Source organism: Cupressus sempervirens, chromosome 10, assembly GCF_028749045.1.
Source record: "Cupressus sempervirens isolate cs-2001-9-10 chromosome 10, ASM2874904v1, whole genome shotgun sequence".
Classification (NCBI taxonomy): domain Eukaryota; kingdom Viridiplantae; phylum Streptophyta; class Pinopsida; order Cupressales; family Cupressaceae; genus Cupressus; species Cupressus sempervirens.
In genome coordinates, this window is record NC_143127.1 from 533094496 (window position 1) to 533116299 (window position 21804).

At 33.8% G+C, this 21804-nt stretch overlaps 3 protein-coding genes across 6 annotated transcripts in view; 1 reads left to right on the forward strand and 2 right to left on the reverse strand.

Moving 5' to 3' along the window:
• Positions 1-11544: 11544 nt before the first annotated feature.
• The window catches only part of LOC149534992 (uncharacterized), a 217734-nt gene continuing 207474 nt past the window's right edge, over positions 11545-21804 (reverse strand). For all 4 annotated transcript variants that reach the window (XM_089805168.1, XM_089805166.1, XM_089805169.1 and 1 more), the window contains exons 25-27: positions 12699-12782; positions 12478-12581; positions 11545-12355 (exon numbers count right to left, since the gene is read on the reverse strand). In XM_089805168.1, coding sequence (XP_089661294.1) covers positions 12214-12355; positions 12478-12581; positions 12699-12782 — 330 coding nt within the window. In that variant the 3' untranslated portion in view covers positions 11545-12213. The remainder of the gene's footprint in view (positions 12356-12477; positions 12582-12698; positions 12783-21804) is intronic.
• On the reverse strand, positions 16078-18351 carry LOC149534993 (uncharacterized). Its single transcript, XM_089803425.1, has 7 exons — positions 17884-18351; positions 17749-17802; positions 17363-17565; positions 17072-17192; positions 16893-16985; positions 16577-16730; positions 16078-16474 (listed from the first exon to the last, which is right to left on the reverse strand). Exons 1-7 carry the CDS (start codon positions 18349-18351, stop codon positions 16200-16202), a joined length of 1368 nt encoding a protein of 455 aa, XP_089659551.1. The 3' UTR covers positions 16078-16199.
• Positions 19989-21421, forward strand: LOC149534994 (uncharacterized). Its single transcript, XM_089803430.1, has 2 exons — positions 19989-21133; positions 21249-21421. The coding sequence occupies exons 1-2, from the start codon at positions 20920-20922 to the stop codon at positions 21419-21421; spliced, it is 387 nt and encodes a 128-aa protein (XP_089659556.1). The 5' UTR covers positions 19989-20919.

Below are 21804 nucleotides of genomic sequence, written 5' to 3' on the forward strand. Positions count from 1 at the left end.
AACAAATTTACTCTTCCTCAAGCTAGCATTTTCACTCCTGCCTCTCTACAATGATAGATTCGTAACAACTAACAAGTTTAGAAGGATGTAATTATCCAGGCCATATATGTGTATGTTATGAAAATATGAAGAAAAATAATCTATTAATCTATTAATTGAGAGATCTCCCACTTTCCATTATTTATGGTAGATTTTTCGTTTTGGATCCAAGTGATGTGAAAATAACAAAATAGGAGATTGTGTATATAGAAAGATATGTCTTTGAAGTCTTTTCAAAGTAAGATGGAAGTGGCGATTGTTTAAATTTCCAACAACAAATTGAGTAATTGTGCTTTCTTAGGTGTTTGTTTTTTCAACGTGGGATGGGGAGTTGAGATTCAATTGGAATAGCTTAAAGATTCTTAAGTGGATTGGAATAGTTAAAAAGATACAAATTTAATAAGAAAAAATGTGGGGTGGGAAAAGTCACCCAAGGAATAGGTGTCACTTGATTTTGATAGAGATTCTTAAGTGGGTTGGGATAGTAAAAAAGATATAAATTTAATAAAAAGAAATGTGGTGTGGAAAAAGTCACCCAAGGAATAGGTATAACTTAATTTTGATAAAGATTCTTAAGTTGGTTGGGACAGTAAAGAATATACAAATTTAATAAGAAGAATTGTGGTGTGGGAAAAGTCGTCCAAGGAATAGGTGTAACTTAATTTTGATAGAGATTCTTAACTGGGTTGGAACAGTTAAAAAGATACAATTTTAATAAGAAGAAATGTGGTGTGGGAAAAGTCACCCAATGAATAGATGCAACTTAATTTTGATAGAGCTTTCAAGGGTAATCTAGGCATATATGACATATAAGACATACTTCAAATTGAGAAGCAAAGATTATCTTATTTTTACTCTCAAACACTAAAATTTGGAACAATGGTGAAGTAAAGTTAAAATGGAGAATTTTACAGCCAACCTCGAATATGATCATTCAAATGATTTATCAACAATTGCAGATGGTGGGTGAAGGTTTTCTTAGCATGAGTTGGATTTCCATCCCATCAAGCATTTCATTTTTGGATTTTTTTTGTCACTTGCCTTGCACGAATATACAACAACAAGGCTCGTAGAAGTGATGTTCAATTAAGTTGTGTCTAAATGCTTGTGCCATGAGATATTTGATGTGTGTGGATTGTTTTACGAGGCCAAGATGAGATGATAAGATGATTTGAAATTCTTTTGTGAAAGGGACACTAGAGAGTTAGAGTAACACATGAATTCCCCAAGTTAGACTAACATTTATGATAATCCTAAATTTTTGTACCAAAAGAAGCTTTTATTATGAATGTCTCAGGGGGACTCTAGAACGTCAGGGTTAGAAAAGGATTTGTGAGGAAAATCAAAGCTCTAGAGGAAGTTGATAACCTTTCACTAACTGTTTGAGTTTTGGAAATTATGGTGGTTGGGGATTTCTATGATGAAGAATATTTTTTTTTGTTTTTCCTTATTTTGACCTTGTGTTTTTTTAATATGTTGGAGAACTTTAATAAGGTTGCACCAAATTACGAAGGCAATAGATTCAAGAGAAGGCGATTGCTTACACGATTTTTTATTTGAATACCTCAATGTTTAGTTGACAAAGGAAAATTGATTTGAATTGGTAGCACTAATGAAGGGTCAGAGAACGGGCTCTCATTTGCTATAGAATTTAGTAGTCATTTTTGGAGTATGTTAACATGTAAATATTTGAATCCTTCATGCTATCTTAGTTGTTATATGCTATAATGATTCATGTCTATTTATGTAGTTCAATGATTCTTAGAAGAATGTTTGAAAATATTTACTATTAATACAAAACAACATTTCAGCAAATTATGGAGCAAAAAACCATTTCATACCTTTAGAATATCAATACACTACAATTAATCCATAATTAATGCAGATGTAATGTCTCAAAATTTTGGTGCTCATTTTGGAATTATTTAGCTCAATTTCCTATCTTAATTGTGTTGTGTCTTCCACCATCCAAGACACTTTGTTCAGACTTATTATTTTTATTAAGTCACTTTGATGTTTTTCTCATACTTGCTAGGACAATCATTGGGGGATGCTTAGTTGAGGGGTTGAAGTGTACTTAAGCCATGGTCATGAAATGACTTTATTTTGGCACCTAAAGAGCTAAAAGATTTTAAGTAATTTAACAAAGTATTTCATAAAGATAAATGTCAATATTGAGAGATACAAGTTGAAAATACAATTAAATAATAAACTCGTGTAAAGTAAATTAAAATTATACAAAGGGGCCTCTTTATCACTTATTCCTAATTGCATGTTAATATGAATATTAGAAAAGAATTTTTAAATTTTGTTTTGAAAAAACTTCATGAGAGGATTAGAAAAAAGGATTTAGAAAGCCATTTGATATTCTTGGTTATGATTAATTTCTCTCTAAGAATCTCGAGAGCTTTAGCTTTCATTTTTAGCGAATCTGAGGATGAAAACCTATTGTATGGACTAAACCAATTCAACCTATTGAGTGGATTCATTTCTGAATTCACATTGAGCCAATTGCAAGTATTTGGCATTGAAATGGAAAATATCATTTATTTACAAGTCTACAATTGTTAGGGTATTTTTTGGTTTTAATAAAATACTTAGTTAGGGCTACTTTATGTGGAGTGACATTTGGAAGCCATTTAGGTGGATTAATATTTTATCATAACTTAAATATTTTATAAGATTTTAGCACAAAAGTTTTCATATTGTGGAAGGATTGAGCAAGATATAGCCAAGGTTTGGAAAATTGTGATTTACATTAGAACTTTTGAAGATGGTGTTGTTAACAGTCCTTTTGATCGCCATTTCAGACAATTGTATTTTCTTCTAAATATGGGCTTCTGTGTTTGCTTTCAAGTATGTATGTAACCATTTAGATATGTAATTATTCAAATATAAAGATATTAGTTTGTAATTATAACTGCATCAAACTCATATCAAGTATTTTTTGAGGCAAATAAAATGAGATTTCATTGAGAAACTTAATATATATGGTTTATCCATTTAACTGCTTGCACTTTAGCATTGTTTGGCATTGAAACAAACTTCAAAAATGAAACAAAGATCCCAAAATCAGATCTTTGACAAAATGTTAAACATCCAAAATTTAAAAAGAAAATCAAAATTAGTAAGGGTTCTTACAACACATGCCAACCTTTAATACAACATTCCCAATTCATTGGCATGTTCCTTTTATTCTTTAACTCACCATCCAACAATTAGGAGTTGCCAACACTAACTTGGAAGTCATTATGATATGAGCCATTAAGGAGAATAAATAATATACTTTAATACCAAATAAAAACATCGAATAGTAAATTTTGTAGAATAACATGGGAAAATAGACTAATTTGGCACAAGTCAGCAGACAACATAACATAACTAGACACCCATCAACTCAAGCGTGTCAACCAACCCAAGCACCTCAGCTAGGTTAAGTACTCAGACCTTGATCATCAACCTTTCAAATAAATGACAACATATTCAACAACAAAAAAACTTAGAAAACAATATATTGAGAACGGTAATATGAATAATAAGAGAAGCTCAAAGTAACCTTAGGAAAATAATTGAATAAGAAATGAGTACACTTTTCCTCTTTAGTGTAGTCTACATGACCAATGCATCACACTCGTTGATATGAACATTATTTAACCACATACAGTATATTTCTTTATCTTCAACAATTCAACATGTATGTGCATTGATGGTGTTATTAAAAAATATGAATTGAGGAACTATATTGCTTCTAAAAGCCCCAACTCACTTGACATTCTAATCTAACCTCAACCCCAAAGAATAATATGACTACCTAGTTCTTAAGTAAGCATTATTCTAGAAAATAGACTATGATATCGCTTAATCAATGTAGAACTTCTTTCCATCCTCTCTAATAGTCAATGGGTTCTTCCTTTATATATTATGAAGGAAATGAATTATTGACATGATCTTCCCAACAACCCTTGACAAGCATCGTTAAGAATCACATTATTATAACTCATCAACATGACTTCTAATATGAAATAATAATACTAAATGTGCTCTTAAAGTCATTTTTGGAAATTCCTCTACTCCCTTAATAGCCAGTAGGTGATATATGTGCCTCTATTTATGAAAATCTTATAACACTATCCTCCCAACATTATAACAAGCCATATACTATTCTTAACCATTGCTCTCCATATAGACCTCAACAAGTAATCTCTTTCTTTTACAAGACTGATCAATACCTCAATATCAAATGTGAGATTCATCCAAGGTCTTAAGGGGGGCTCATCTTTCAGCAAATAAAATTATATACTTTTTTCATGTGCATCAAACAAAGTTAACTTTCAGTTTGATTTAACGAAAACATTTTTTCTCACATTCTCATAACAAAAATATTTTCTCATTTTTCAATAAAAGCTATATTTGGGCAAAGCCACTATCTTTAGCAAATTTAGTATTTTTAATAAGTTGTTCAGTTGAGCACAAACTGTCCCACTTCGTTCAATGAAGGTTGATTTTGGATATAATAAGTCTGCCAGAAACATTTCATGGCAAGATCAAGTCTAGTTGAATGAAGACATTGCTTTTTTTATATGGCAAGATGGCACAAAAAGTTTGAACTTCATTTTCAAGCTCTTGTAAACACGAAAGGGGGTCAAACATTACTTGAGTGGTGCTTCCCAACCATAAAGTTGTAGAATGCTTCAAGACATTTTTGAAAAGTTTTTATAATAGTCAATTGAGTCCACAATTCACAAGATATGATCTCTAAAAGTTGTGCTACTTTGGGAGAAAAAATAAAATCCCTTTAAACACCCCAATGAATTCCTAAACATGTTTGGGGGAATATTCTCTGTATACTCCAATGTACCCAAAAATAATATAAAGATGGCTCCCCTCAAATTGGGGGATTAAAATTGATGGAGGAGCATCTTAGGTGTAACTCTTGCATCACCTAAAAATATTTTTGTTTGTGTCCTTTTTAATAAGGGTTGTTCTAGCACATAGTTACTATTTGTGGAAACTTATTAAGTTGGTCATATCAGCTCAAATTGTTCTAATCTCACAAGTGGAGGCTCATCTTGGATATATTGGCTTGCCAGTTGAGCCCCATTGCCATTCCGTCTGAATTAGTGAAGCTATAGAGGATTTTTGGTACAAAATCTTTGAGCTCAATTTTGAAGGCCTTAGAGGCTCTGAAATGAGTTTGAACACTAGTTTGACAACGCTTACGCATCAAACATTGTAGATCAAAAGCTATTATTTTTAAAAAGTGGTTATAATAACCAATCAGCATTACGATTATAAAGTTATGATCTTTGAAAGTTGGGATACCTAAAATTATAATTTGAAATTGTTTTGAGTTGACTATATAATAAATTGTGAAAAAATAAATAATTTAGGGTTGGTCAACCTCAAGAGTTAGGGTTAAATTTTTATAACTTTCCCTAGCGGTAGAAAATTGCCTATGTAAGGAAGGCTCGCAGGGTTGTCTAAGATAGTTCTTAGTGGTAGTTTGTGATTTTGTCTTACAAAATATTGTAAAGGAAAACACCCATGTAAGAACTTCACATGTTTTATTTCTGAAATCTATAATTCCATACTTTTGTAGATAATAAGAAGCCCATTCTTAGTTCTTGCATATTGTTGTTGTCTCTATTTCTATTATGTGTGTGTGGTATTAAGGTTGCGATAATATAATTATATTGATAACATAATTATTATTATTATATAATTATATTATAATTATTAGAGTGATAATATAAATGATTTAATATTATATAATAATATAATTGTTACATTATTTTATTTTATCAAAGGAAGAGTGGTTACTCTTGGTGAAGGGTCTCTAGAAATTGTAACTCAGTGCACAATGGTTGTCCCAAAAAGGTGGTGAATTCAATGGAAGTATATTGTTGGTAGAATTCTATTAAGATATGTTATCATGGCTTTTTACGACCACAATATATACACAAAATAGATTTTTGAAAATTCTTTTTTTTTATCCCTATCTCTATAGGGATTTAACTTTCTAAGAACCACAATATTTGCATTATAAAGAAAAAAAAATCATAGTCAATGAACATATCGCATAAACTTATTGATCTTTAGATGCATTGGAATAGATTATAAAATATAATATAGGCTTTACACACCTACAAGAAAAACATCGAACTCCTAAATTTTAAATTGAAAGAGCTCTAAATGGTTCTTAAGGTTTTAGCATTTTAACACCATTTTTTAATGTTCCTCATCTTAGCTTCCTACTAGGTTTGCATGCTTGCTTGTAAATAATAAATGACTTTATTGATACAAATAGAGTGCTTTGGACAATGGTTCTTGACCTGAGACAAGGCATAATTTCCTAAAATAAGATGAATAGTTATCGTTGATTCCCACCTCAATTAACTCAAGCTTCTAGTTGAAGAAATAGATGCATAAGACATCTTTCAAAACATAAAGTTATATAAATGCTTCTTTATAGATGAAATTTTTGATATATAGTCGTTTGCATAGTAGCATCAGCTAAAGCCACATTCCTAGCTTTGGCTTGTAGCGAATCTCATGCACACAACTCCGTGAATGGCATCTTGAGCTAGAAGAGAACAATAAACATTGTTTGATGCATTGCTTGGAATTAAACAAACCATGCAAGTTGAGTTTCCAAATAGAGTATTTAGGTCAAACAATACCTACTTTTCCAACCTAGATAGTAAAGATTATTTAGGTGGAACTCAAAATTATTTGAATGCAAACAAATGAGAGGACAATCTGCCTAAGGAAGCAAGATTTAGGCAAAAGGGATCAATCTAGGCATCTCAATGATAGAAAGAGACAACAATATACTTCAAGTTCAATATTTTGTGTCCTGTACAAAATAATATTGAAGATAACAATATGACGACTTCTTCTTCTTTCAAATGGTTTAAGATATCAATAAAATATATGAAATAAATTTAAAGGAAAATTTTGTAAACTTGCCTTTAGTTTTCTTGGGAAAGTCATAAACCAATGTTCAACAACAATTGCTTTGCTAAAGCATCTACTTTATCCATATTTTGCATAGATTCAATGACAAGTTCCTATCCCAAACTTTCCATGACAATTATTACAACATAGCCATGTTTGGTAATATGATTTAAAAGTACCAACAACAATGTTTTTTTCTCAACTTACAATTGAGGGTGCCCCATTTTTCTCCCTCAATTCAAAGATAAGCATGTCCAGGTTACCATTAACCATATAACAAAAAATCCTTGAATGTCCTTTCATATCTTGGGAAACTATTGTTTTCCCTTGAATGTCCTTGTTTGAAACAAAAAATCTTCTCAAAACCAATGAATTCTAGAGCTTGATTCTACCAATAGTCTCCACCTTTACGAAATCGAAATCACCAAAGACCAATTGAAAGCTCCACACTTAATAAAATAAAGCGAGCTAAGATATTCTTCACAGTGATCTACAAGTCATAAGGTTAAAAAATAGTTGGAATTAAAATTAGAACTTCTCTAACCACATGCTAAATAATGATATCTTAAACGTTTAGAAAATCCAAAGAAATATGAGTGTTTATAAAGCACAAAAACTATTGATGTTTATAAGAATGCCAACTATATTAATACAAAGGCACATATGTTTAAAAGGTTGTTGGTTTTAAAGCTTATTTAATCATATCTTAATTTTTATCAATTGGGCAATTTTATTTTTCCCTCCAAAAAACCTCTTTTACATGCATATCAGGTAGTTGCCACTATAATATCTAAAAACAACATGCCTTCCACAATGCCTTCATCAATGTTAGAGGTTCCATTTTGGCACAATCTCGGAGCATGTTGGTAGAGGTTGGGGAATTTGGCTTTACACCTGCCAATTGCATTTGCTTGCAATTTTCTAAAGCCTTTTCTACACACATCCATTGTGTGCACTTCCTACAATTATTACAGCATGTGAGATGAAGACTATGGTATTCTCACAAATAATTCACCTAACTTCTTCATGCTTCCATGCTTTGTATACCTAGAATTATTGTATTCGATGAGATGAATTCTCTTTGTGCTATTCTATCAAACAATTCACCTACATTCTTGCTTCCACACTTGGCATATATTTATATCGATTAGTGAATTTCCATTTTTTTACATATCATCCATGGCATTTCTTAAAACTTTATTTTTCTGAGACATTTTTGTCATACAGTTTGCATAGTTTGTCTATCATTTCACACTTTGTACACACACCTACTAGGGCAGTTGCAACTACATCTATTAAAATGCCTCTAACAATTGTAATTGATTAATAACCATAACCTACTCCAAAGCTACTATTGTAGCACTGTTGGAAGAGCACATCCATCCCTAGGTCTTTTGTTAGTCTACTAATGCTAGCTACAAAATACGACAAAGCTTTGCGTATCTTCATTAACTATAAACAAAGATTTTATTTGATTTTTAGGCCTTTAAATGTCAACAAAAATTACATCTGAAGAAAACCTTACAAAATGTTCCCCTACCGAAAGGAGAAAATTTGTGTACCACAAACATAATCCCTAATAGGTATAAAAGAGGGCCTTCATATCAATCATTGAAGTGATGTTTCGAAATCCATCTCCATTTGTTATTGTATGGTGGATTCGTTTGAGTTTTGATGATTTCCCATCTTGCAAATCCTTAATGGAGTTCCTATTGACTGTGCGCACATTTCTCACCAAACAACTTTTGATTATGAGTTTCTCCAACACTACACCATTCAGGTCTACATATTTTTGTTTTGGAACCATGTGACATAGAAAAGATTTTCCAAGTTTATGAGTTCCAATATGGCATTGATGTCTACAAATGAAGCTCAGTGGCCTTCCAAATGGGTTGTTTATAATTGGCAAGCCTATGAGGTCTAGTGGACTTGCCTTAGCGCAACAATGGCATGCCAATAGAAGGTGCCCTTCATGAATAGTTCCAATTGCGAGAATCATAAACAAGAAATTCTTACAGAAAAATATATTAAGAGTTTTAGCCAAAAAAGCACAGTGGAGTTTCAAGGCTTGTTGAGCCCAACTTTGCAGATCTTGAATTACTAAACCACAGAGGAAATCAAGTTTCCTCTATATTTCATTTCTCAATTATCCTTGAAGTCATGGGGAGGAAAAATAGGTGGCAATGATGTACACTATGGTCGTTCACTACCTCTAGCCAACTATCAATCATTGATGTCAAAAATTAGGTCATCCATCTTATATAGGGAAATGCCTTTGGCAAAATAAAGATAAAAATAATTCTTCATTAAGTGTTGAAATAAAAATAATATACAAATAGATAATACCTACAAAAAATAGCATCATATCAGAGCAAGCATAATTGACAAGATTATAGATGTCTATTGTTAAGGTGATATTTCTATTTGCATCAATCTCGCTATTAGTTTAGATTTACTACTAGTGACGAGAGCTTGTATTGCTTGAAGACCCCATTCATTCTTTATCTAGAGCTCGTGAAAGGTTGTTGGTTGTGTGAAGCGACATTGATAGATTCAATCACATCTCTTTATTTAGCAAACAATTTCACCCAATGCAAGTCCAATCAATGTTGTCTTGGTTGGTTTGTGGGCAAAGCAATATTAATAGTGGCTTATTCTTTGTTGGCAACAACTTTTGTGAGGGTTGTTTGAGATGCAGATCTATCCACATTGGCCTTGTTTTGGTGGAAAGCCTAAATAAAATATATGCTAGTTATTTTCATTTGTGGTCAGATCTCTATTTCATAAGTTGTTTCATAAGTTGTCAACTCATATTGACTCGCGGTAGTCAAGGTGGCGTTAGTTTCTCTCTAGGCAATCATAGTGCTGAGGAAGAGTCATTGTCACTCTTAGTAACTAGTAGATGAAAATAACAACTTTGACTTGCAATTACTAAACAATTAGACAATAGCTGCAGAAAATAAGACAATTAGATAATACCTACAAAAATTTACAGCTTTGACTGGCAAATTATGTTAATGAAAATGCATATATGGTTGTATCATTTTAATTTTTGAATATTGTAATATCATTTCATTGAAGATAAAGAAAGCAAGTGTTCCTCTTATTGCAATATATTTGTTCTCAAGTATCTGTCTATTTCTTCATTTTGTTGTGTTTAGGTAAGGGGAGTACCCTTCATCAACATTATCTCCCCACATTCTACTGGAAGGTGTAGTATCACTACCTCAATCATCATACAGTTGCACAATGTACAATTTCTTCTCAAAATGTCCCATGTTTTTTTGTTTCTACAGATTTAAATGTGTTCTCTTGGTTATCATTTATCTCCATAAGAAAATCACCCACATAATTTGATGCTAGTACATGACCATACATAATAAAACAGTTGCCCAAGATTTTTTGTTTCTACACATTCAAATGTGTTCTTTTGGTCATCATTTATCTCTATAAGAAAATCACCCACATAATTTGATGCTAATACCTGATCATACATAATAGAATAACTTAGAAGACATTTTACTTTGCTAGCACATGTCGATCATATTTAGACCACATGTCTGTGAACAATAATGTATTGTTGTTGCAAATCCATTGTGCCATTTCGTGTTTGGTCAATACATGCAATCTACAAATTCAATAAACCCGTCAATACTGCATGGTTAGTGTACATAGAGTGATCATTGCAATAATTTGTTTTTGCAGATAAAATTTCTTGCACCCATCTCACAAGAGATTGCACTACTTTTTAACACCAACGAGTGCTTCAGTCACACACCCAAATTCTTTCCGATACTGCTATTATTCCATTCATCAAGAATTTATTCTCAATCCAAATGTCTAACAAAACAATTTTTCCCAAGAACCAGTAAACTGATAGCATTCCGATATATTAGATTTCCAGAACCCATTCTAACGCAATTTCAACTTCTGGATCATGTAGTATGATCTGAAACATTGATGATAAGAAAACACTACACAATCAAATCCAAAAGTCGAAATTGTGTTACCATTCTGTAAGGAAAATTTGTGTTTAACTATGGTATTGTCCACTCCCAATGTTTTACGCATTAACAGTGAATTCATCATCAAGCAAAATGTGTAGATAAAATAACATTATGCAGGTAGATACAGAAACCTAGCCTTAAACCATGCACCTGACTTTAGTACCATAATACCGGCACTGCATTTGGCGTCTTCACAAATCTTATCAGTCACTGCCAATCTCAAAGGCTGGTAAACATTTACTCGCCAACCATCATTCTCCTAAGAAAATCAAATGAATATTTCAATGTTATTGCACAATATGCAATACTCTTATGTAAAGAAAATTTGTTCAACATTTGCGAAAAATATGAACATAATTATGTTAAAAGAAAAATATCACAAGAATTATGGAAGAGTGACAACCATCTTGGATACTCCGCAACATGTATGAATTGAAAAGACTGCCAGATTGATTATCTTCAACTTATGTACAGCATTGAATTTAGATACCGTTAGATCGAAAATAACAGAAAAAAGTCTTTTAGGAGAATGCCAATTACATTTTAAAATTAATAAACATGTGTTGCCATTAAATAGGATAACAAATGAATGTAAAATACACCATTCTAGCAAAGAAAATCAGCCTAGCTTTATTTTGAACAGTTATGGTCTGGATATTGTACATGCTGCTGTCATCTGCCATCTACTTGTTAGTATGAATCAATGCAATAAAAACTGGTCCAACATACATTCCACAAGGGAATATTCAGCAATCATTAACTTCTCTATATTAATACAAAGGTATCTCATCTGCCGTTGTTGGGGTTCTTTGCTTCTAGGCACCCAACATTTTGTCAAGTAACAAGGGTGCCAATGATCTGCAGTATAAACAGGCTGCTAAATTAGTTATTTTGAAAACCCTTTATGTTGAAAAACCCTTTTCTTCATGGTACAAGCTATCCGAGATCATAACAGGTCATTTTTCAAGTGGCAGCAGAAATACGAAGAAACTGCAGCTCTTTCTTTATTTGAATCCCGAATTAAAGCCTGTACATTAAAGTTGCAAGAGATTTTCCTCTTGCATCCCTTAAAAGAATATATGAACAGGCCCGATAGCCCTTGCAGAAACATCATAAAGAATGCAACTTTCTGGCCAAGAAATAAAATAACCTCACATACGCTTCCTTCAAACATGTCTGAGCGTCACATGGAAATTCTTAGAAGCACTATTCAACTTCCAGCCACAGATTCTGATGCTTGGGTCTCACGGGCTACTTGTACAGGGGTCGCTGCATCTGTTGACAAACGATTTTGAGAAGCCAAGTTTGCTGATTGGGATTCCTGAACAAGACCCAAAACCACTAACGTTGACCTGATCAACAATCATTGAGAAACGCTAGTTAAAACCAGTCAATAAAATGACAGCTATGAAATAGTAATCATTAATCAAGCTATCACAATATCCCAAGCTGAAAAGTGAGAATTAGAAACCACCTGGGTAATGTAGACCGGATGTTTGGTTGGTTGGCATGCATAACAAGAGGTGCCCTCAATACAGAATGCTTGTTCAATGCATTTTCAAGTTGTGCTGCAGGTAACTGCATTTTAAAATAATATAGAAACCAATAAAAAGTTAACAATCGACCACCACCAGTAATCAAAACCAAAGAACCTTTTACTGAGAAATTAAAACACGACATTCTAGAGTAGTAAACCTGCAATAAGACATGAAATGAATGTGGTTTTGTTTGGTATGCACATTTGAGGAATCCAACCCATAACTTTGGAAATCTCCAGATCTGTACCATAAAAGAAGATACAAAAAAGCTCCTCAGCTAACTATACAATTATATAGCAAAAGACAAGAACTAAGGACTAAAAGGAAAAGATGTTACTGGGTTCCCCGTCTTATTATGCCTCAAAATATCAACAACTAAGGACAAATAAACATAAAGACAATGATAACTAAACATAAATGCTATGAACAAAAATTCTCAATTTACATAGGCTGTAGTATTGAAAGTTAATTTGCCCATGTCATGTCAGTAATTTGTTACTCTTTTCAATTTATCACACTGGTTTTTTAAAGGTTAGGGTATTCACACAAAATATATTTAACCAATTAGCTGTTTCGGTTCTACAGATGATGAATTGAATAAAATGATAATGATAATGAAATGATCTGTGAACAATTGTTTTCTCCCAAATGCAAGATTTATCATAAATCCAATGTTCAATTATTTCAGAAATCTTATCATAAATCCAATGTTCCAATTATTTCAGGAATCTTATTTAGAGACACTTACCATTAAAGAAAAATGATTATATTTAAGATTGTTTTCCCACTAAAGAAAAATGATTACATTTAAGACTGTTTTTCCACTAAAGAAAAATAATTACATTCAAGATGGCCTTCTGTATCTTTCGTAATACTCTGATCTACCCATGCTGTTTGTTAGCATCTTTATCATATTTCACTGGTTTTCATAGTCATGTAATTTCCATGACAAAAGATGGGGTTACATGAGTACAGCAGATTTTTAAATGGATTTTTCACTTGTGGAGCCTATTTTGGACTGCCACATTGCTGTAAACGCAAAAATGCAGTCATGGCCACCCAATGTTCAGCTCAGGCACCTGGGCACAAATCCAGGGTGAACCCAAGGCCGAACCTGAACCCATACCTAGACTCAAACCCATAAATCTGATACAAAGACATACATATATTAAGAAAACATGTTTTTGTATAGACGAACCAAACACAAATTCGAACCCACCCCCAAGAATTTTGAACAAATTTCAAACCTGAATGTCGAACTGGCATCTGAACCCAAATCTGAACCAACAACTTAGATTAAGAGCCATTCAATCTTTTCAAAATGAACTTGAAAGTACCATAATTAACAATTTGGAATTTCCACATGCTAATATTGCAAGAAATACATCTGAATGTAACTAAGTTTATTGTTTGACCCAATGTCTAAAGACTCCCCAAGTCTCCAAGTGAGGCACAGGACTCAAGGCTAAGGTACTCAAACACAAGTTCTCATGAGCCCGGTCAGACTCATTATTGCAATTACTTTGTAGACAATGCTTATTGAAAGCGAGTCCTGGAAAGTCCAGTCAAACTTGGCTATTAAAAAATCACAAAAATAGAGATAAAAAGTTAAGTTGCCAGTTCATATTCGGATTCAAAATTCATTCAGAATGTTTATGGGGTGAATTCGAATTCATTTTGCATTCATCTGTAAAAAAAAGTCTGTGTTTTAAGAATACATATATACATATATATGCAGCAGCAAATAAGTTCATACACCACTACGCTGATAGTAGAGAAGCATAGCAAAATAGCCATATATATTAATGTTTTATCCCAAATGACGAGTTTTACCTTTTATGCATTTTTATGCTCTAGGGGGATCAAATAGGCTAAATTAGATGCAACAAGTAACTTCCAAAAAGTAGAAAAAATAAGTTTTTACACCAAAGTCTGCCATGGTCCTGCCACTGTATTCGAAATTCACCACAAATTTGCCTAAATTCAGCCTGGGTCTGGCTGACAGACTTTGGGCCGAATTTTACCGTTTGCCGCAGACTTTACAGAGAGTTTGATCAGGACTAGACTTCACTCAGAACTGTACCAGACTTTGCTGCCTCCAGAAACGAATCTGGTGGCATAGATAAAAAGGAAACTGGAAAAACTAAAGCCTACACACTAAAAAGGACCCAAATCACTTGCTAGTACAAACAAGAAATGATTGAATTGAGCTTCGATAGGATAAATTGAAGCAAGAACCATCAACAAATAATTAACTTGAACTTTGGTTAGTAGCAACTCCTGGTGCATCAAAGGGAACCTATGACACATTTCAAAAAGCCCTGTCAACTTGGGGCAGATGTGATTGGTTTTGATGTTTGAACAGGTATTTTGAGTCATCATTTAATTTTCTCAATTTGGTATGCCTCCTAAAATTTGATTTTTCTTGACATTTCGGATTCATGTTACAAAAAAAAGAGGGAAAAATGAATTTTTTGTTCTCTTCATTTTTCCTTCTTGATTTTCTTGTTCTATAATGGATTTTTCTTTTTTTCCTATTTTAATCTACAAAGCATAACTGATTTTTCTTCTTTTTCTTAATCTGGTTTGATATACAAATACTAAATGTAAATTAATTTCCTAATTAAAGTTACCAGATTCACACCCAAACCCCTCAAAGTCCTTGTCAAATTTGTTGCCAATTTTGCCAGTCACCAAAATTTGCTGCAAATTCTGACTAGAGCTGGGAGAAATTTGCAGCAAATCTGGTTTCCAGTGGATGAACCTAGGCTGAATATGGTCCAAAAACAAGTTTTTTTACCTGTTTGAAAAGTTGGTTTTGCCTTATTTAGTCTGTTTGACCTTCCAACCCTAAAAGTGACCACTAAAAAGGCAGAAAAGGATGTTTATATGTTATTTGTGCTAAAACATTAATATATATGGTGGTCTATTTCATAGTTTAAAAATTCCGTATTGGCAATATCTCGGCTGACCCAAAAATTTTGAAAATATCGGAATCAGCAAAAACTCGGAGAAAAATTCAGCAATATATCGGCACTTTTATCAAACATTTGAAAATATACAATTTCTTAAAACATTCTTAAAAATGCATACATACACACTAAATTTGTTTAACATATAATGATTTGAGATATCTATTCTACCATATATGAAGCAAAGTTTTGAGTTGAACAATAATTCATAATTTCATAGCAATTAAAACTTAGTAGATTAACATAGTAATAGAATCATAAACCGGAAAACAAGTATAACTATATAACATCAAAATCTAAATACGTTCAATAAATATAGCAGTCAAACTCCATGAAAGTTTGAAACTACAACTTCTGAATACATATTAAATTCAAGTTTCAGTATCAATGAAAACTAAAAGTAGCAATCATAAATTGCACCTACGAGTAAAACTCAAAAAAGATCGTTGTTGTTGGGTGAGTGGTGTTGAAGTAGTTGCCGTAGCAACATCCTCAACAGGTGCCCTAGTAGGTGCCTCACGCTCCACAAAAGCCTTTGATGGATGACAAAGCTCAAGTTCCACTTCACATGCTGCCAGATTTGCATCCCAGTCATCTGCCTCTATCTCAAACTCAGCTAACTGCTCATCTATCAATAAAGGTTCGCCCACATCTGCATCTGCACCCTCACCATTAGGAGAAGCAATCTAATCTGCTGAATATGGATCAATGTCATCCAAGTCTAGTGCTGCATATGAAGCTTGCCCTTTCACCTTCTTCTCGTGCAAGAGAAGGTTGTACTTCAAATAGACCAAGTTAGTTAAGCGTTTTTGAGTCAACCTATTACGTTTCTTTGTGTGTATGTTTTGAAAAGTACTCCAATTTCTCTTGCAGCTAGAAGCACTACAAGGCTGCGATAAAATTTGGATGGCAAGCTGTCGAAGATTAGGCATTGTGGCACCATAATCTTCCCACAACAAATCTGCAAGGCTTAAAAAAATTATTTATGATGTGGTAAAACTTCCAATAAACTTCATGAGCAAAATAAATGGTATGATAAAAGTAAACGCATGTTCTTTTTTACCTGGGTACAAGGTGTATCTCCTACGCTTGCAATCAGGGGAAGAAAACAATGTCCCCTCTTCCCTCTTGTAGCTTTGTAACTCATCAAGTATGACGTCTCGGAGGTCTGTATCAGCAACTAATCTTCGAATACATGTGTCTAAGCCAATTTGAACCTTTGCATCTACTTAAAAAGCGTTGGAGAAATAGTACTTGGGGTTCAAGAAGTAGGCAGCTGCCTAAATGTGTTGGTGGAGTTGTAAATTCCACCTATGATCAATGATGTTCCATATGGGTCTATATTTGGTCTCATTTGACCTATACAAGTGATGAATGGCCTCTTTTGCGCTATCCATAGCCTCATATAGAAACCCCATGAGGTTTTTATCCCCATCCACAATTTGTAGAACCTTCACCAACGACTCTGATACCTGGACATAATAAAACATACAAAATCAGCCAATTAAAATATTTCAAAATTAAATACTAAATCATCAATTAAGATTTGAAAACTTACTTTGAGGGTCTCCTCCATTAGCTTTTCAAAGCTACCATCAAACACAATCCTCACAATCTTCTCTGCTTCAAGCTTCTTGGCATAAGGACTCTCTAACCATTTCTTATCAAGAAACATGCACCTGAGGTCTAACAATGTCTCTGATATGCTTTGCAAGTTTAGAAAATTAGTAGCAAAGTGTGTGACCCCTGCTCGTACAAGATCCTTACCACTAGTGTGTTCTCTCATAAGACTCAAGACCCATGTATGATTGTAGATGTACTTCGCAATATTCCTTCCATCTTCAACCACCTCTCCACCCAGCTCAGTTTCTCTAGATCCTCAAGAAGCAAGTCAAGACAATGGGCAGCACAAGGGCTCCAAAACAATGTGGGATGTCTCTCCATCAGAAGTCTACAGGCTGCCACATCTGCAGTTGCATTATCAGTCACAATCTGGATGACATTAGCCACTCCCACTTCTATTACCACCTCATCCAACATGTTACAAATTTTCTGCATTTTTCACTTGATCAGAGGCATCAACTGATTTAGAAATACCAATTTCCCCCCTAAAGCAACTATAAAGTTGATGAACGTCCTATTCCTGCCATCAGTCCACCCATCAAATATAATAGTACAACCTTTCTGTTCTCAAACTCTTCTTTGCTCTTCCACAAGCTGATGAATGTTTCTTACTTCGTCATCTAACAATGGCCCACTCACCTCATAGGGAGTTGGGGACTTGAACCCCTTACCAGACAAAGAAATGGAAGTTACCACTTGATCCCAATATGGACTACATAAAGCATTTTAGGAAAGATCATTCCAAACCCAAAATCTCGTAATTGCCACCTTTTGTCTTCTCGTGCATTTCTTTGTTCCATGCAAGCCAAGTTGAGCACCAAGAGTGTTACGTGGAACCCAAAAATCTGCTAAAGACCCATTCACTCTTCCCAATCCTCGTATCTGAGGCCCAATAGAAGAACTTTCTCCACCTATTTGTGATCCTGTAGAACTAAAAGTCCCCATTGGGGCTGCCATGGCCTCAAATATCCTCTTTTTTGTTGCCTTACTTTGTGCATATTTTTGAAGGCTTGTCATAGCCTCTCTTGTAGCCTCTTCTGGACACTTATCACACAGTGTAATATCATTGCATGGAATCTTTGTAAGATGATATTTCAATCGGCTTATGCCTAAAGTCATGCATTTAAAGCAATGGATACATTGGACATCTCCTTTGTTTGCTCCTGGGATACCATGTTTCCATAAAGGGTCCTTTGCTCTGCCACCACCAGTCATCCTATTTTAGTGACACACACAAGTCCACTGTACAAGAATGAAAAATCAGATATTAGATAAGTTTGAGATCAAACATAATTTCTAGCAATTTTAAAAATAGTATGAATCTAGAAAGCACAAATCACATTTAAATAAATATCCTTATTTAAATATAGTGAAGCTGAATAGTTATATATAAAACAATATTATATAAAACAATATTACAATAAAATTAAAATAAAGTTACTTATTTTAAATTTAATATTGCTTAGTAATATTGTTAAAATTTTAATAATACTTCATAAATTCATACTATATTAAATAAATAAAATATACTTGTTTAACCAGTTTAGAATTATATATAAATTACCCAGTTTAAAGTTTGATATAAATTTTTAAAATAATATTCATTAATTTATATTATATAATATAAAAAATAAAATACATTTAATATCAATTTTATCAAAGATTCAAAAGTAAATAAATAAATTAAAATTAGAATTTGTAATAGTAAATGCAAAAAAAATACCTGGTAATCGATGCCCCATCCGGAATCTGATTTGTTGAAGAACTTTAGGGCAAAAGAAAACAGTGTCTCTTCTAGCAAGAAGCAAAAGAAAATGGTCTCTTCCAGCGAGAAGTCCTGTCCAGCATGAACTCCCTCCTGTCTAGCTTGAGCTAAGCACTAGTAGAAGTCTTTACAGTAGAAGCTTTACCTAGAATTGTGAAAATTTAATCTTGAAACTGTTCACGCGGATGAAGGATTAGTGTTCACGGTGATACACGGGTGAAAGAGATCGTAGGTGAAAGAGCATATTAATGAGCTCATAAAACCTAGAAACGACTCATGAAGTGGCGGAAAAGTCCAAGACTCCAAACATTGACTATGGCGACCGAAATTTTGAGGAAAAATCCGCGTTTTTAGGCGTTATTTTCTCTTTTACTCATCGCAGTTTTTTCCCATTATCCGACACCGAGTTTTTGGTCGTTTTTAACGGCACTGAGAAAAACTCGCAAAAACTCGCAATATCTGCGATATCTCTGCATTTTTTTTAACTATGGCCTATTTTGCTATGTTGCTTTAATATTTTGCTATTTTGTTGTGTATTAACTTATTTGTTGCTGCCATAGTTCCAAAAATCGCCATGAAATCGCCGAAATCGCGATAAGATTCATGGCTCCCGATTTTTTTGGAATCGAAAATCGCTGGTGGCGATTTTTTCTTGTGAATCGCCTGAATCGCCAAAATCGGCGATTCATGGCAAAAATCGCCAAAATCGCCATCGTGAATCTCCAAAAATCGGCCGCGGCAGCAAGGATAGAAAGTTCAATTTTTAAAAAAAAACACATGTTTTATTTGCTTTCTAAGTTGACTTTCCTCTTTGTTATAACCCTAAAGAGCCTTCTATTTGCTTAGTATGAGTAGAAGAGAGGAAGAGTGAGAAAGAAGAAGAGAAAAGAGAATCCATAGGTTTCCAACCGGCAAGAAGGAAGAGCACCAAAGAGATCAGAAGTCCATTTGGGGAGGCCATAAGTTGCATTGGGAGCATTAAGGAGTCAATATCAACACTCCTTAACTCATTTGCAAGAGGTAAGTGTTGGTTTTTTTTTTGCATGTTAGTGTAGTATGCATTTTTTGTTAAATTTTTTTAGTGTTCATTTGCAAATCTTGAATGTTTTTTATTTTTACTAAATTGCAAACTAGGGTTTGTTCTTTTGTAGTTTTTGTTTATTAGTTGCAAACTTTGATTTTTTACATGAATTTTTTTATTGCAGCAGCTCTTTGCTTTCATTTTCCAATTTCCACAATGGGTAAAAAAGATGAATGCTGGAAATATAATGAAGAGTTTCCTGGGAGAACCAAATATCAAACAAAATGTATATTTTGCAAAGAAAAAATAAATTCGGGAGGTATCTATAGATTGAAATACCACATTGCTGGCATACCTGGCCATGATGTCACAGTTTGCACTCAACAAACCGCTGAGGCAAAACGCTCTTGTTTAGTGGCATTAGAAAAAATTGAACAAGACAAGTTGACTAAGAAAATGCAACTTGAAGGGTTAAGAGGTATTGGCTCCCGTGCTCCCACATCCGCAACCGCATCTACATCTGCAAGTGCATCTGCATCAGCTTCCGCATCCGTAGGTTGTGTTGGAGAGGGTTCTTCTAGGCCTCCTTTTCATCCTAGTGCTAGTGCTCATGTGAGTGTTAGTGGTAGTCGGTCTCATACTGAGATAGAGTCCAACACCAACCTATTGCGGCCTAGAGTGCGGAAAAGCAGAATGGATAGTTACTTTGTGCCCCGCACTACTCCTGGCTCCCAACCCACGCTTGAGGGCATGGGTTTGAACAAGGAGATTCATGATGCTGCCAGAAAAGAGATTTGCAAATTCTGGTACTTTTGCAACATTCCATTTATTGCAGCCAGGTAATTGATTCTTTTTTCTTTGTTATCTTCAAAGTTAAAGTTAAAAGTAAAAGTAAAACTTTAATTATATCTACTTGTTTTATGATTTTAGTTTTTGACATCTAAATTTCTAATCAATATCATTATCTATTTGTGACAGGACTCCTTATTGGCAGAACATGATAGATGCAGTTACCATTTGTGGTCTGGGGTTTAAAGCCCCAATTGAGGCTGAGTTGAGTGGATACCTCCTGGAGGAAATGGTTGAGGATATGAGGCATGAGCTTGAGGACAACCGAAAGGAGTGGATCGAAAAGGGTTGCACCATCATGACTGATGGTTGGACAGATAGGAGGGGAAGAACACTCCTCAATTTTCTTGTATCCTGTGGAGGTGATTGATCATTCTACTTTCCTACATACATAATTTTGAATCATGATTGACTATTTCAAATTTTGATTTGTTGATTGCTAATAGTAATTATAATTCGTTGTTTTGTTACTTGTAGGATATACCATGTTCCTCAAATCCATTGATGCTTCTGCTCATGTAAAAAACGCCACATACTTATGTGAGGTTATTGAGGAAGTTATAGCAGAGGTGGGGGAACAACATGTGGTGCAAGTGGTGACGGATAATGCAGCAAGTTATGTTGCTGCAAGTAAAAATTTAACTTTTTAAGTTTTGAAAATAAATTTATTTGAATTTTGAACTTTTTCTAATTCTAACTTAGAATTTCTAAGTTTCCTAAGTTCTAACATGTTTGTTATTTGAATTTCTAATTATCTTAAAATTGTTGTAGGCAAACTTTTGATGGAGAGGCACCCCACCATATTTTGGTCCCCTTGTGCAGCACACTGCCTTGACCTCATGTTGGAGGAAATTGGCAAACTTGAGTGGGTCAAGTCATGTGTGGAAAGGGCAAAAAACATATGCATGTTTATTTATAATCATCCATTTGTCCTTAGCACAATGAGAAAGTACACAGGAGACAAAGAGTTAGCTCGTCCAAGGATCACGAGGTTTGCCTCGAATTTCATCACCTTGCAGTCCTTATTGACATC